The sequence below is a fragment of the Chamaea fasciata genome, unplaced genomic scaffold (genome assembly GCF_029207755.1).
Source record: "Chamaea fasciata isolate MVZ Bird 193981 ecotype frontalis unplaced genomic scaffold, bChaFas1.0.hap1 SCAF_5, whole genome shotgun sequence".
NCBI classification, from domain to species: Eukaryota; Metazoa; Chordata; class Aves; order Passeriformes; family Sylviidae; genus Chamaea; species Chamaea fasciata.
The window spans coordinates 54,780,598-54,795,710 of record NW_027094090.1 but is presented as its reverse complement, the minus strand read 5'-3'; the positions used below and the strand labels follow the sequence as shown (position 1 = coordinate 54,795,710).

Below are 15,113 nucleotides of genomic sequence, written 5' to 3'. Positions count from 1 at the left end.
ACTTTTATCTCAAAATGTCCTGTGAGGCAATTGTGTAAAGTACTTTATCAGGGATTGTTGTTGGTAATATTGCAAGAATTCATGGTATAAAAAATACATCAGTGCCATTTAAATTGAACAAAATGGTTCCCATTTTTTTTCTTGTAGAGCATTTTTAACCATCTTCTCAACAAATTTGTTCAATAAATACTGTATGAAACAAACATTTTGCACTTTGTCCCACAGATGCAATTTGCCAACCTGATTGATTTCTTTCTCTACAACTAATCTGATTTCTTTAGGCTATACATCTTTGCTTTTATTAAAGATGATGCAATCTTAGCTTTTTATCATACACACATCCAACACACCAACAAGAGAGAAGATTCTGCAAAGCAGCCTTGCAACCAAATAGAAAAGTCTGACACTAATCTCATAAAGCTGATTCCAAAAGATAAATGGCACAATGAGACCAAAGTCACACAAATTCAGAAACTGATCCATGCAGAATAATACGGGCAAGTGGATTTTTCTTCCTGTGATAGATTCAGCAATCAAGTAACTTCACCATATCTGTAGCACCTTGTAAATCAAGCTCACGCCAATGTTACACCAAATCCCCCCAGATCTTGCTGCCTCTGCACTGTGAGAGGTCAGAAGCAGAACTGCATTTTTTGTAGCCTTTCCCTGGTTTGCATCTTGCAGAATCTCACTGCTATGTTTTGAGTCCCAACAGCTTCAGGCTTATTTACTTTTAGATGGAGTTCCTGGTAAGGCAACAAATTCACCTCTCTGTTCTTTTACTGACTGCCCTCGTGTTTTTGGGGAACCCCACAGTCCTTCCCTTCCTCAGCATCTGCAGTTATCTGCCTTGGCTGTAGACAATTTTTCAGTCTCTTTCCCATTCAAGCAGCCAGAGGTTTAGTACCACTGTAATACAAAGAGAAATAATTGTTTTCAAATGTTGCAATAATATTCTCAAACAGCACTGAAGTGTTTTGTGTCTGTTGCTTCTCCCATCGAGCAAAATCAAATTAATTCAGTTGACACGTTTCAGGATCTGCTCATCACATTGTTCCTCTGGGGTTCAGCTTCTTATCACTAGCTGTGATCCCAGTTAAGGTCCAGCTTTCACTGGCAAAGCCCTGTGCAGCCAGCCCCAGGAGAATCAGGGCTCTGTCACTGCCAGGATTTTAAGTGCAACAGTCGGTGCCTATCCAGTGCCTTGGAGAGCCTTTCCATCACTTGGAATCCCAGACTAAAGGTCTGCCCACACACAGATCCATCTCAAGCCACAAGGCTTCTTCAACAAAGGGATAAAAGATGACTTTTGCAGGCTGCCTGGAAAGTTAGCAGCTCCAGTCTCTGGCAGGTCGAGGCGAGAGCGGATTCCAGCAGGGAACTGCAGCCCATGTCCTGCCAGCTGCACTGCTCAGCCCGAGGGAGCTCCAGCTGGAACACCTCCACTCCCTGTTCCTGGGGATCTGCAAGTTTCAAGGAACACAGCCTCGTGTCCAGACCCCTCCTCGAGTTTTTAAGGCCAGCAGCGAGCAAACAAACAGGAACCCAACTTGGCTCATTTATTTTAATTTGCAAATTGAACAAGTAGAAGTTGGAAGGAGGACAAGGAAGTTGTGACTGCACTGTATTATCAAGGCAGAACCCATCTTTGTAGCAAAATCTTTGAAGCCTAAACAGACAGGTGGCCAAATCTGGAAAATAAAGAGGAAGTCATGCAAAGCTTACAAATGAGCCACAATATCACAGGGGCCAAAAAGACTAGGTCTGGGTAGCATCAAACTGCTGATTCTGGATCTCAGGGGGGAAAAACCCCCAATTATTAATGAATATACTTTTGAGGAGTTTTAGGCTCTGCTCTGTAACTTGAAATTACATCATAGCTGTGTACACAGAAGGGATTTCAAAGGAAAGAGGGAAATGGACAGGACTGTGCTTTAGAAGTTAAAAAGAATGTGAGGGGCTGGGCAGAGACAAGGGTTCTGTGCCATGGCCATTCCCTCCCCGAGTCAGCTGGGGGATGAAGGTCATCACCATCCCCTCACTGCACACAGCAAACCTGCCTGTGCTGCAGCATCTGCCCTGCATACCAAGCTTTCTCCTGCTCCAGCTAATGACACAATTTCTAAGGAGGCAGGATCAGATCCATGTCTTCCTGTTCAAGCAGCAGCAGGATAATTATTTTTGCCTGTCTGAAAAGGCTGTGTATAAAGATAAACCCACTGAAACCTCAAGCTTTTGCATGGAGGTATCAAATAAAGCCCACCTTTATTTACCCACATCTTCATTTATCCCTTTATTTACCCACATCTCATGCATCACTGAGCCAAGCAGGCCAATTAAATTATTTATGGCAGACCAAAGACACCATTGCTGGAAGATGCAGAACCCTTCAAGTAGAAAAGAAGATGCTCAGCTCTCTTGAAGAATAGGAGCTTTGTGCAAAGATGCAAAGTCCTCACGTGATGCTAACTTTTCATGCTTTGAGAAACGCAACTGAGCAAGAAAGCAGCTAATTAGGCACATTACGGTGATTGCTTATTTTATGAAGTGGAGAGGGAGGTGTTCAGCACTTTAATGAGATAATAGCGTAGAGGCAAAATTGTACAGAGAAGCAAAAATAGCAATGGTCTTCCCCCAGAAATGAAAATTATTTTTGAGCAACAAGAAAAGCAACAATAGAAAAATAACTCAATACCTAGCAGCAGAAAGAACAGTGCCTCAATTTACTCTGTACACGTAAGACCTGGATAACACTCGGATATCTGAGGGTAGATGGACCTCCCCTCATACACCCAAGCAGTGGCTGAACCTGTGCAAAGCCCCGTTTCAGCTCTATTTTAGTGACCATATCACTCAATAGTGATCAACTCTGAGCTCCTCTGTGGATTTGAGGCAGGCCTTGATGCAGAAAAAGGACTTTCTCTGGGACCTGGTACACTTAATCCAAAGCCCTGGACTCCCCACAGGGCCTGTGTCCACATGGAAGGACACAGAGAGCTGCATTCTCACTCGCTCTCCTATTTTGAGCACAACAAAAAAATGGGAGCTGTAAATCATCTATTTCGGCGTATTTCTTTAATTGCTTATTTTATGAAAACCCAACTGCAGACAAAACCAACACGGCATTTCCTAGGAAATGAGCCTTTCTCAGAGACCTCAGATCTTATTTAGCAGCCGGCTTTTGTGCTCTTGGTGTTACTGCCATGGTAAGTAATTACTCATAACGTGACATGCATCATATCAGCCTTTTAAAAGTAATTAAGAAAAAGTTGCATTGCTTAATGATATGTACATACATCTCATCCTTGCAAGTTTGGCTTTGACAACATCTGCTAGTTTTTGGAGCAAAGCCAGTCTTAAAAAGTAAAATAACCCAGTCCTAACAATGGGAGCATTATTAGCTTCCCAAAGGCTATAAACTCCATGCCCCACTCCAGCACAACATTTGTGTGCATGAGTCCTGTAAGGATTCCCAGTCCTGTGAGTTGCCAGATCAGAAAGTTCATGCTGAACTAGAATTTATGACAATGAAGAAGCCTCAAAAATACAGTTTATTTATAGTGAGCCAGTTTAGGAGCTGCAGCAGCTGAAGGGGTCACTCCGATCAGCTGGTGCCCCTTCTCCCTGCTGATATTATCCCACCTATACAGAGGCAGAGGCAGAAGAACCAGTGCCATGTCCTCTTCTCAACCAGTGCAGTTCAGACTGGCGTGGCTTCAGTGGCCATCCATTTTCACATTAGCACTCTGGACTCTGAACTGTAGCAGCTCAGGAGTGAACAAACACGTCCCTGGTCCTCCCGCCTCTGCTCTCGCTGTGGCAGAAGGGTCTGGTGGACATCTCGGGGAGGAAACTCCTAGAATTGTCTGGGATGAATCATGAGAGTGCATGTGAAAAGCACACGGAGTGTCTTCCTGAGATCCCAAGTGCCCGTTCTGCAGCATTCATGCTACCTTGGATTGACATTTCTCTGCTTTAGGTCATTCTCTCTACCATACAGTGTTTTGTGATCCTTGGATGTAATAAGAATATCTACAGAACTAGCAGAGAAAACTTTTACCTCCAAAATTCAAAAGGGTGATGGATAAGAGAATAGAAGAATTTTGGATGTCAGAACTTTGTTCTTCCTTCTCCAAAGAAGCTTTATTTTAAGAGCAGAGGTCAACAGCCCTCTTAGTCCATATAATTTTATTACATTCTTTGACAAAAATTGACAGCAGTAAAGAACAGCTTGTTCCACAAACCCCCATGCTGTCAGCATGCCCTTCCCCTTTCTATACCGCACTTTTTCACTGTACAGTGAAAAAACACTGTACAGTGTACAGTACTTTTTCACCTCTCCTGCCTGAATTTCCCCTGGAGCTGCCTCCCCTAGAAGCTCCACGTGGTCTGCTCGGGGCTGGCCACTGACTCTGTCAGACATCAGGGGAGCACACCAGGGTCTGCCATGGGTGAAATGCCTTTTGCTCACTGTGTAACCCCGGAGCAACCTCTCCCGAGGTGTGAGGGGATGGCAGGCAGCCTCCTGACCCACAGCTGTCAGGCTCCATAGGCACCCTTGGCTCACACCTTGGCTGTTTTGCCACTCGACCACGTCTGCTGGGGTTGGCTAAGATGAAAAAAAGCCCCTTTGCAAGGTGTGCCAGGGGCTGTACGCAAGCAGCTCTGGCTCCAGGAGAGAACTTATCCCCTCACCCTCCTCCTGAACCGGGGGGTCACAGCCTCATGGAGCAACTCTGGCCATGACCTGACCCCTGGGAGCAGCCAGGAGCTGCCGTGGCTCACATCACACCTCCCCTCCCGAGGTGGGAACACGGCAAAGGCAGAGCAGCAAGGCAGGAGAGAGGAGGGTGCCAGGGGAAAAGGGCTGGCGCTGCCCAGCACACAGCATGGGCAGAATGACAGCTATTGTGAGGCTTCTCAATGGCTCATTTGGCATTATTCCCAGCACTGCTTTTCAATCTAACACCCACTTCTGGGTATCTAATAGAAAAAGAAGGCAAAAGCATGAGGCTGGAAGTAGGAAGAACAGAAACAACAGCACCAGCTCAAAGGGGCACTAAATTCAGCTGAATTTTCAAAACTTTGGTATTTAAAAACAGCAAACAAAACAATAAGAATATTTCAAAAGGGGAATGCATTTTTCCTCTTGACATGGCTAAATAGTTCTTTTATTTAATAATTTGAAAGAAAAATAATAATGAAAAAAAAGCTGACAGCTTCAAAATATTTAAAATAAAACAGTCAAAATATTTTGTCACGCGGCCAATGCCAGGTCATTGCCGTGCCTCAAAAGTGCTTTTAAAAGAACTGAATCAGAAGACAATTGTTCAGAATTTCAGGCTGGTGTAGCTCAACCTGTCTCTACTCCTTCCTCCCTGCCACATTGATGGGAATAAAAGGTTCATGGTCCCAATGACCGTAATGGAGAAAAGAACCTGTAATTTCCCAGCAAAGATTGCCTTGCTTTGGAGAGATGGTCCAATTCACGGCAGTATCCTTTACTCTTAGGAGCATAGGCTGGTTTTAGAGCATTTTTCAGCTGACTGAGGAGTTACATAATTGCACAATTACATCCAATTACATAACTAGGGTAAATAAGTAATAATATAATTAGGTGCTGTAATTATGTAGTTATGACAGGTAGCACTAATGCTGATAAAAGCCATAACGAAACTTGCTAAGAACTGTGGACAAAGCACATGAGAATGAAACTTTCAGGGCCTCGTTTGCTAAAGTCTTTAATTCTTCCAATGGGCAAAATAATTAATTTAACTCCTAAGCCAATAGCCTTTTACTTTTGCAAATGAATGGAGGTACAAATCATAGGCTAATTCATATCACTGTTGAGCTGCAAAAAATACAGTAACTAATCATGTCCTCTTTTTTTAACCTCCATATATCTATTTACAGCAATGAAGGCTTGGGTGAAATATGTGTGTACAAATTAGACCTCTGAAAAGGGAAGTATAAAAGTTTGGACATTAACCTTCATTGTTCCAGTTATCACATTAAACTGTCTCCTCTGACAAATGGACAAAAGGAACATTCAAAGATTGCTGTATCGATGTAATACAAGTTATGTGCATCTCTGGGTTTGCAAGGGGTGGTGTTTCTGGCCAAATGGGTCAGATAAACATGTTTTTTTCTACAGGAATGAAAATTCAATAGGGGAATCATTCATGCAGGTTCTCAGTGCAAACACAAGGCATGCAGCCAGCTTTTCAAAGTTTGTCTCTTCAGATATTGTATAATACCTGTCTGACTTCATAAAAGAGGCCTGGAGAGCAAACAAATAAAACCTACTGCCCTGCTTTAATATTCATTAATATTTCACCCAATAACTGATAAAAGATAGTGTGCAAGAAGAAAGGGCAGCACTGAAAGAGTTGAAGGGCTTTATTTGCACCAACATCTCCATAACGTATAAACTGCATATTGCTTTAGAATACATTTTATGCTGATGCTTTTTTCTAAAAAGAAAAAAACCCAGAAAAATTAATACCTTTCTTTATGAAAGCTGGATAGTTCCTGACTGCGTCAGTCACTCCTCAGAGCAGTATGCTAAGCACTGAAGCAAACACAGAGCTGCTGGGAAAATCAAAATCACAGGGAACATCAGGAGTTTGCAGGGACAATGTCCACAGTCCAGAGCAAGAAAGCAAAAGAAGTGCTCTACCCCAAGGTATTCTGAGGCCAGAGACATGCAAGATAACAGGAATGCCTTGAAGCAAACCACCCCTGGAACTGAAATACAAGTGAACTTGGAAAACTGCAAGAATCTTGCATTTGAGTGAGGGGTGTGTACAACATCACCCAAGTGTTTCTTTCCCCTTCTTGAGCTGGAAAACTGGAGAGGTGAACTATGATGTGTAAATAACTCCCATCTGTTTTGGCACCCAACCTTTCAAATAACATTCCAAAACAAGGAAACCCCAGTATTCCTGTTTTTTCATCTGTTCTGCTATCAGCAAGCCTTCAAACTAGATGCTTTTCTGTTTGGTGAACAAATGATACATAGAAAAGACTGAGAGTCACAAAGTAGACAGTCGTACTTTTGGGCTCTGACCAGGTTGGGCAATAGAGAAAAGGACTATCAGAAATTGTAGATGCTTTTCCTGGTGCTTAGTTAATACTGACCATTATTCCAATGTTACTTTTTTGCAATACTTTGCAAAAGACAGGAATAGGCAAATGCAAATAATAATTGCTTCCTCACTGCAATTGTAGGGATAGTGAGGATGATTATTGGAGCTAAACTCTACTTTCTATTAAAGTTACTGCAGCATACTCCAAAATTTTGACGTATGCATATTGAAGGACTTGGAGGTCCGGGTTTGGGTAGGAGTTCTCCTTAAGTGATCTGGCTGTGAAAACACAGAATTCCATTAAATTCCACAGAATTCCATTAAAGTTACAGAAGCAGCCATAGAAGGCATTTCTGATCATAACAAAACCTAATAGAAATGAAGAGAGTTCTTCCAGGAATATGACTTCACAGAGTTTTTTCAGCCATATTCTGTATATTATGAAAAATAAAATCTCATTCCACCTTGTCCTTTTCAAAGGGGTCCCAAGACTGCCCTGCTATCCCAACCACCCATATCTATAAATATTTCCTGCACTTCCATACACCCCCCAACAAGCTTTTTTCAGCAATGAGTCAATTCCATTGGCAAGTCCCTTGTGAAAGGGTGATTTCAAGTCTCTTTTCTGCCAGATCCTAACCAAGATGTGCTGTCCTACCTGGGACTTGGTCACCTCTCCCAGGATCACAATGATGGTCACAGTTTTAAGGCTGTCACAGAGTCTGAATGAAGTTCTCTCTCTGTCTTCATGGCAAAAGCCACATTCAGGTTTAATTAGTGGATGGAATTTAGCACATCTCACATGCCTGTGGTGTAACTCATTACTATCAGGCTGTGTTTGGGACACACCAAACACATTTGCTACAGCAGTTCATATGTTTGACAGCTGCAAAACTGCCTCTGAGAGTTTTCCTTTTGGCTCTTCTCTCTTCTTTTGGTCCTAAGCAAAGCTGTATCTCTAAATCTCTTCTTCCAGCCAAATATCATACTCCATTCCTCCAGTCAGATTATTTTTTTAAATTTCTTAGTATTCCTTGTAGCATGTGGTATACAGTAAATTCTCTGGCTCTAAGAGAATGTGTCCTTTTTTTTTGTTCACTTAAGAAGTTCCAATTGCTTGTGCTATGCAGCACATCTCCCCTGGATTTTATACTAAGAATTTAAACTACACAAAGACACAACTACTGATCCCATATCAGATACTTGTAATCTGTTAAAACATTTATTTCTCTTTTTTAATCCCACTCTACCATTTATACCTCCATTCCATGTAAGCTTTGCATTTCTAGGTCCATAGGTACCTCTCCATCATCCAAAATAACCTTTAACTTTATATATACTCATGGAAAAAGAAAGTTTAATTATCCCAAAATCTGGGTTACTGCTAACCACTTAAGCAACCAGTATTTTGCCACAGAGGAACAGGGGCTTTGAGAAATCAGTTCAGTACTTAAGGTCACGTGAGTTTTTGGTGCTTTTCTGTTAGTATTATAGATATTCAAAGAGGAGTTCCAGCCATTAATGCAGAAGTAAAATACATTAGTGAATTACACATCAGAAAAGTCAAACCACTGCTGCCACAGGATGAATATACTTACTATGAATATTAATGCATCTCTTGGAATTAAACATTAATACTTAACATACATATCACAAAGTTTAAAATCCTACAAACATTGCAGGGAGAGGAAGAGGAGGAATGAACAAATGAGAAAGGCCCTAGAGTCTGATTCCACAAATTAAAATGTATTTCTGACATAAGCTAAAATATTTCCATGTGTAACTGGACAACTTGCCACTGTGAATAATTTCTCGTAATGCAACAGAGTCTACAAGGATTTGTTTTAGGTTTTCTACCTCTCCCACCATACTGCAGAAGTGTAGGTCCATCACTGCCTACAGGATAAACACCCTGAGCTGGGCAATGAGACTGATGGTTCAAAATTGAAGGAAACAGGCTGTTCCTCTGCACCCCTGAGCACTGAATTCCCATCACCTGCCACAGCACCTTCCCTTCTAATGGCAGTAGCACTAACAAAAGCTCCATTTAACTGCAGCAATCAAACACACACTCCTGTCTAAACACCACCATTTCCACTAATGTGAGGTCTTCAAGGTAAGCTCTGCTTAAGCCTGCACAGTGCTTGGGAGTCAGCTCTAATTTTAGCCTGCTCCCAATTAGGAATCTTGTCTAAACTAACCATTTTAGTGAGAAAGGTGAGTCAGCCCAGCTATCCTGGACACCCATCTGAAGGCAGGATAAATAACCCAGCTTTCTGCACTGACAAGGCAGAAAGGAGCTGGGATCGATTGAAACCTGGCGCCTGACCTGACAACAGCTAGAGTGAAAGGAGAAGAATCTTCCCCTTGGCTAAATTGGGGAGTAAAAGGCCACCCAGCACCTCAGTAATGAGGCTGGGTAGCATGTCCAGTCAAAGGCTTGATGAGGGATAACAGAGAGATAGCCTTGATACGAAATGTGGCTCCAGAAATGGAGTGAAGCCTGATGCGCATTTGGTTACGGCCTCCTCCAGGATTCAGACATGTGCCAGCTCTGCAACCACAGAGCCTGGCACAGGCCTTGAGCAGTGCAATACCTGCCAGCAAGTCCACAGGAACAAAAATGCTGCACCAGAATATCCCAGCAGGCAGGCAGAATTCCTCAAAACTGGAGCCCCAAGCCAGGCAGCCTTAATAATCCACTCGTCTCACTCAGCAGAACGAACCCTCTTCGCCAGCAGGCTGGAAACAAAATGTAATCGAACACCTCTCTGGTCCAGCGTCGTCACATTTCTCTCTCTGAATCCAAGTACTCTCCCTGCTTCACAAGGCAGTTTCTGTGGCTCTTCAAATCCCTGTGGCTGCTCTGCTTGGTCTTTTCACTAGCTTGTTCAGAGCAGCCATAGGAGAAAAGCACCAGCCCTGAGCACTGACCCCGCGTTTCAGTGTGCGGCAGGAGATGTTATTTTTCTGGACAGCAGCCCAGAGACACTGGACAAAGCTGGAGCAGCAGCAGATGTTATGATGCATGCTCTCCTGCCCCAGCTCTGGCTAATGAGGCGGCAGAACCCGCAGAGCATGACAGCATCGACGCCAAACTGGAGACTGCGGCCTGCACCTTTATCTTTTTCATTATGTTCAAGACCAGGTTTTGTTGCAGACCAAGACACGTGAAAAGATCTTAAAAAATACAGATCGATGACTCCTTTTGTTCAGAGAGGGAGGGGAAAAGAAAGACATTCTCTGCCCTAGCTGCAAGGAGCATCTCTCAGTTGCATAAAGCACAAGCCCAAACTGACTTACCACAATCATTTGCGCTACGTAGCTCTCCGGGCCAGTGTATTCAGTTGGATCTTTAACTTTGACAAGAACTATAAAGTACAAATAATGCCACATGTTGTGTTCTGCCTTTATATGCTCCTCAAACGAAACGGTCTTGTTATCAAATTTATCTCTCTCCAGTCCTGCAAAAAGAGAAGAACATAAAGCCAAAAAATAAACTTAAACATAAAAATACGGAAATCTGTTAAATATGTTAGAGAAAGGAACCTAACTTAATTTAAAGGATCATAAATTTGAAAGATCTTAATTTAAAAGCCATAACTGCCAGGCAAGAAATACCAGGCCAGAAGGCATTCCTGACAGAAGTCTTTCAATGCAGCATTTATTATCTTTTGTGATATTTCCTCTTAATAACAATAACAATATAATAAATATGTTACAGTTTTACAGTTCCTTCCATGCTGAGGGCCATAAAGCGTTTTACAAGTGTTGGCTCTGGCTCTTTCTAGATGTATATTGGGAAGTACATAGTGTGCAGTCCAGACCCTGATCTTCCAAAGATTTATGCACACTTTTACCATCAAGCATATAAAGAGTTCCACTTAAGCTTCAGTGAGATTGTTTGTGGGCTTAAACCTGGCAGAGAGGGTGAGTCCCTGCAGCTCCGTTGTCACACAGTCTTTACAGAGCTGTAGTCATAAGGATTTTTTTTTGATTTTTCCCTGTAATGGTCCAAATCTCTGAAGAAGAATACCAGAAGTGAAGAAGGAGAGGAATCACCAGTGTTTGCCCCCATGTTTCTGCTCTCCTCCCTGGATTTCCTGTCCACAGACACTAAAGACATGTTGTGCTCTGCACAGCATTCATCCCTGTCAGTACAACCATGGAAACAGCACCCAGCCTACAAAAAAGCAGGTATTTGTGAAGTCTCCCAGGGAGTGAAGGAAGGTCTGTCCCTCTTCGTGAGTGCACTTCAAAATAAGCGTGATTTTCCGTGGGCTTTGTGGGGATGATTTCCACCGAATTCTTTTGTTCCCCGCTTCATATCACCTTCTGAAATCGGCAGCTCTTGCTGATGCTCCCCCTCTGGAATGCCCTGTGCCGTGAAATAGAAGCTGCACTTTCATCTGCAGCACGCTCTGTGAAACAGAGTCAGCAGCTGCCCCATCTCCATTAGTGGTGATGATGCAAGCGTGAGACACGGCTCTTCTGCCTCCGATTCTGGGTGGAGACTGTGAAGCCACCTCTCAGCAAAGCTAGCTTTTGATTCATAAACCAAATCTGTCTCCTACTGAGAGGAAATAAATTTGGAATCAACTTCTGGAATTTTTACAGACTTTCCTTGTAGAAGATAACCACGCCTGGGGTCCAAGCTTTATTTATTAAGGAATAGTTCGTTTTCACTCCTCTCACCCTCAAATATCTGAAGAGATCAATAACACCTACCACAGATGAAACACGTGGTCTTTAGTATCTCCTCCTTTTTCTGCTTTTCACTCCTGAGATCAGCAAATGTATCAATGATGACTCCAAAGATCAGGTTGAGAACAATAATTATGACAATGAAGTAAAACAGAAGATCATAAACAACTCGTGCAGCAAACAAGGGCTCCTGCAATAACAAGGTTCCAATAAGGTATATAAATAGCACAAATCTAAAATAATAAACATTTTCACATTAGTGCAAGCAAAGATACAGATCTTTCTTTTCGTATGCCAAATTCTGCCAGCCTTACTCACAGGACTAGGGAGGGACTACCCAAGTCCTTTTCTTCACCATGATAGAGACCTGAAGTCACCCAATTGCTCAGTTTCCCACACATTCATGGGAATAATAGCACTACCCTTTGTGGAGTGCTTCAATATAATTAGCATTAAAGAGCTGCTAAGTGGCAAGGATCAATTTCAAAGGGTCACTTTCAAAGTCTGTAAGTGCTAACAGACTCCACTGGGGATAAACTTTGGCTCCTCCAGAACCTCCCAGTCTGTGAGATAGGATGTAGACTCCTACCAGCAGGACAGGGAGATCTTCCATACAGATTTGGGTTGTCTCTGGACTCTTGCAAGCCCTGCTGAGGTCCTACTTTATCCTGAGTTTATTTATAACACATATGGTGTGGCTTATCAAGCAAAGTGCTGCTAGATTGCCTTTATTTGTGATGTTCTTTTTGAACCTAAATAAAAATGCATGAAACCACCCAAATGTTAAGGGAGGTCCTTAAATGAACTGCATTTTGGAAGAAATTCCTGGAAGAGAAAATATGCCACAATATATGAAATTCTGGTTTGATCTTCATGCTGGTTGAGTACAAGTAAACAACAGGACCTATTCCAGGGCCGATTCCACGCTGAATATAAGCTAAGATGTCCAGGTGAAATTTCCTGGGATCAGTCCCTGCCCGTTCCTCTGGTGCCATTGCTGGGCCCCCAGAGCAGAGCCTGGGCCCTGCTCGGATCCCTCCCTGCTCACAGGGACACCCAGGGCTGAGGGCCCTCTCAGCTGGGGCTCCTCTCGAGGCTGGACAGCCCCAGCTCCCTCAGCCTTTCCCTGTCAGAGATACTCCAGGCCCTAAATCATCTCCGCAGCCTCCACTGGCCCTGCTCCAGGAGCTCCCTGTCCCTCCTGTGCTGAGGAGCCCAGGACTGGACACAGCTCTCCAGATGTGCCTCACAGGGCTGACTTCTTAGCAGTGCTTTGAAGGTTATGATATTCTGCATTTTTCCAGAAGTGGTAAACAACTACCTGGAGATCCTTTCTTCAAGTATCATCATAACACCAAGCTAAGCTCGTCCCATTAAATATCCCATCTGGGATCTAAAAATTACATGGATAAATCAACTGTGTGACATGAGATCAGACTAGATACAAACACTGTCTATAACCTCCAAAAATTGACTTTGGCATTCATGAGATGCACAGGGAGTAATGCATTTCCTGAGCCAAAACACTCACATCTTTGGAAGGCTTTCTGAGCACGTCTCCCACACCACCACCATTCCGCAGGCCTTGGTTTAACACGGTCACAATGCACATAAGCAGGGTGTCACAGGTCCTTTCTATTCCATCCTCTTCTTCACCTGCAAACAGGAACCACATTGCATCAGGCAGTCACTCATCAAACAAAGCCACAATTCTGTTAGAGAAAGCAACTGCAAGACACATCTGCCTCTCATATTTCTCATCCAGAACCTCATTGATCATCCCCACCCACGTGCACATCGCTGCTGGTGACATACTTAGGCACATCAGGCTCACTTAGCCTGAAGAGAGACGTAGAAAATCACAAGCAGAGCTCCCACCAGAGCTGTTAATGACCCAGAGCCACCATTTCTGTTCATGGGAGCACCCCTTCTCCTTGCAGTCCTCCCACTGCTTTTCCAGTGGGCCCCTTAAAAATGCAGCATAGACAAGAAGCAATATAAACAGAGAATTAGAAGCACATTTGTAAAAGGATTGTCTTCCTGTGAAATCATTCTTCTACCTACTCATGTACAAGCCAAGTCATGTTAGCATTTGAAACCATTAAGGAGGGGCTGGCTTTTTCTCAAGTCAGTCTGTCCATGATCTTTCCACCAGCACAAGTGCCCAAGCACAGGCCTGACAGACATTAAAGGAAAAGCTCTCCCTGACCTCAGCTTGAAAACTTGGATTCTGTTCTTATCTGTGCTGCAGAGCTGCTGTGTGGTTTTGGCCGAGCCACAGAGGGTACTATTGTACAGGAGATGTTTGAACGTGCAGAGGAGCTGGGCTGGAACACCAACCCCAGGGGGACTTTGTCCACCTTGGCCAGAGTCCCTCCCACCACACACTCACTGCATCCACAGCCTCCCTTGAAGAGCCCTGCTTGAGCTGTTCCCTGTGTCCTGCTGGCTTGGGCTGAAGGGCCAGGGCTGTGATTGCCATTCCTGCTGCCTTCCTTTCTCTTTAGGGACACACTTGCTTAGGCAGGGAAGGCAGCCATTCACACTGGGTTTGCTCCCTGCTCTCATTGTAACATAGTTTAATAAATAACAACATCCCGCTGTGAGAGTTGACTGAAACACATATTTAACAGCCCCGAACCACCACATCTGGGGCACTGAGATAGACTCTGATAAATTGAATTGACTGCAAGCACTCACATTGCAGACAAGTAATTTGGATTTAAATTTAATTTTGGATGTGGGTTCCTAAATTGTGGTGCATGCATCCTGGCTGGGATGGGAGGACAACACTGGTAGCCTGCTGCTTTTGCCACCACTGCTCCATAGGCAAATTAAATGAGAAACAACTCCCTATTGAAGGAACTTTGAGCAAAAAGAAAAGCAAAAGCAGACATCAGGACAGACTTCCCTGTTAAACTATATGGTCGTTACAGACACTACTCCCACAAATAATCCTGGATTTAAAAATAACTGCTTGAATATTGAAACTGAAAGGATTGAAACAAGAAACCTTTTTTATCCTGTCATACCTAGATTTTTTTTACTAGCACACTGAAGTTATGCATACCAACTAATCATTGCTGTTGTATCCTGCCATTATTCCCTCCTTTCAAACAATACTCCATCTTGCTTTTTTTTATTTATTTTTTTTAAGCTGTGCTTCTTGAGAAGGAGACCATCCACAAAATAAATTAAGTCTTGAAAAAGTCACAGATTCTATTTCCTTTAGGTAACTACAATATTTTCACTGTTCACAAGACCAGACTGAGGTGCTGGAAGCAGCAGATGATCAGATTCTGGTGAACAGAGAGGATAATC

General features: G+C 43.2%; 1 protein-coding gene across 1 annotated transcript in view; it reads right to left on the bottom strand.

The window, feature by feature from the left end:
- ITPR2 (inositol 1,4,5-trisphosphate receptor type 2) overlaps positions 1–15,113 on the bottom strand; it is a 248,333-nt gene that overhangs the window by 12,338 nt on the left and 220,882 nt on the right. Inside the window, exons 59-61 of the mRNA XM_066183751.1 lie at positions 13,324–13,448; positions 11,817–11,982; positions 10,392–10,552 (exon numbers count right to left, since the gene is read on the bottom strand). Coding sequence (XP_066039848.1) covers positions 10,392–10,552; positions 11,817–11,982; positions 13,324–13,448 — 452 coding nt within the window. The remainder of the gene's footprint in view (positions 1–10,391; positions 10,553–11,816; positions 11,983–13,323; positions 13,449–15,113) is intronic.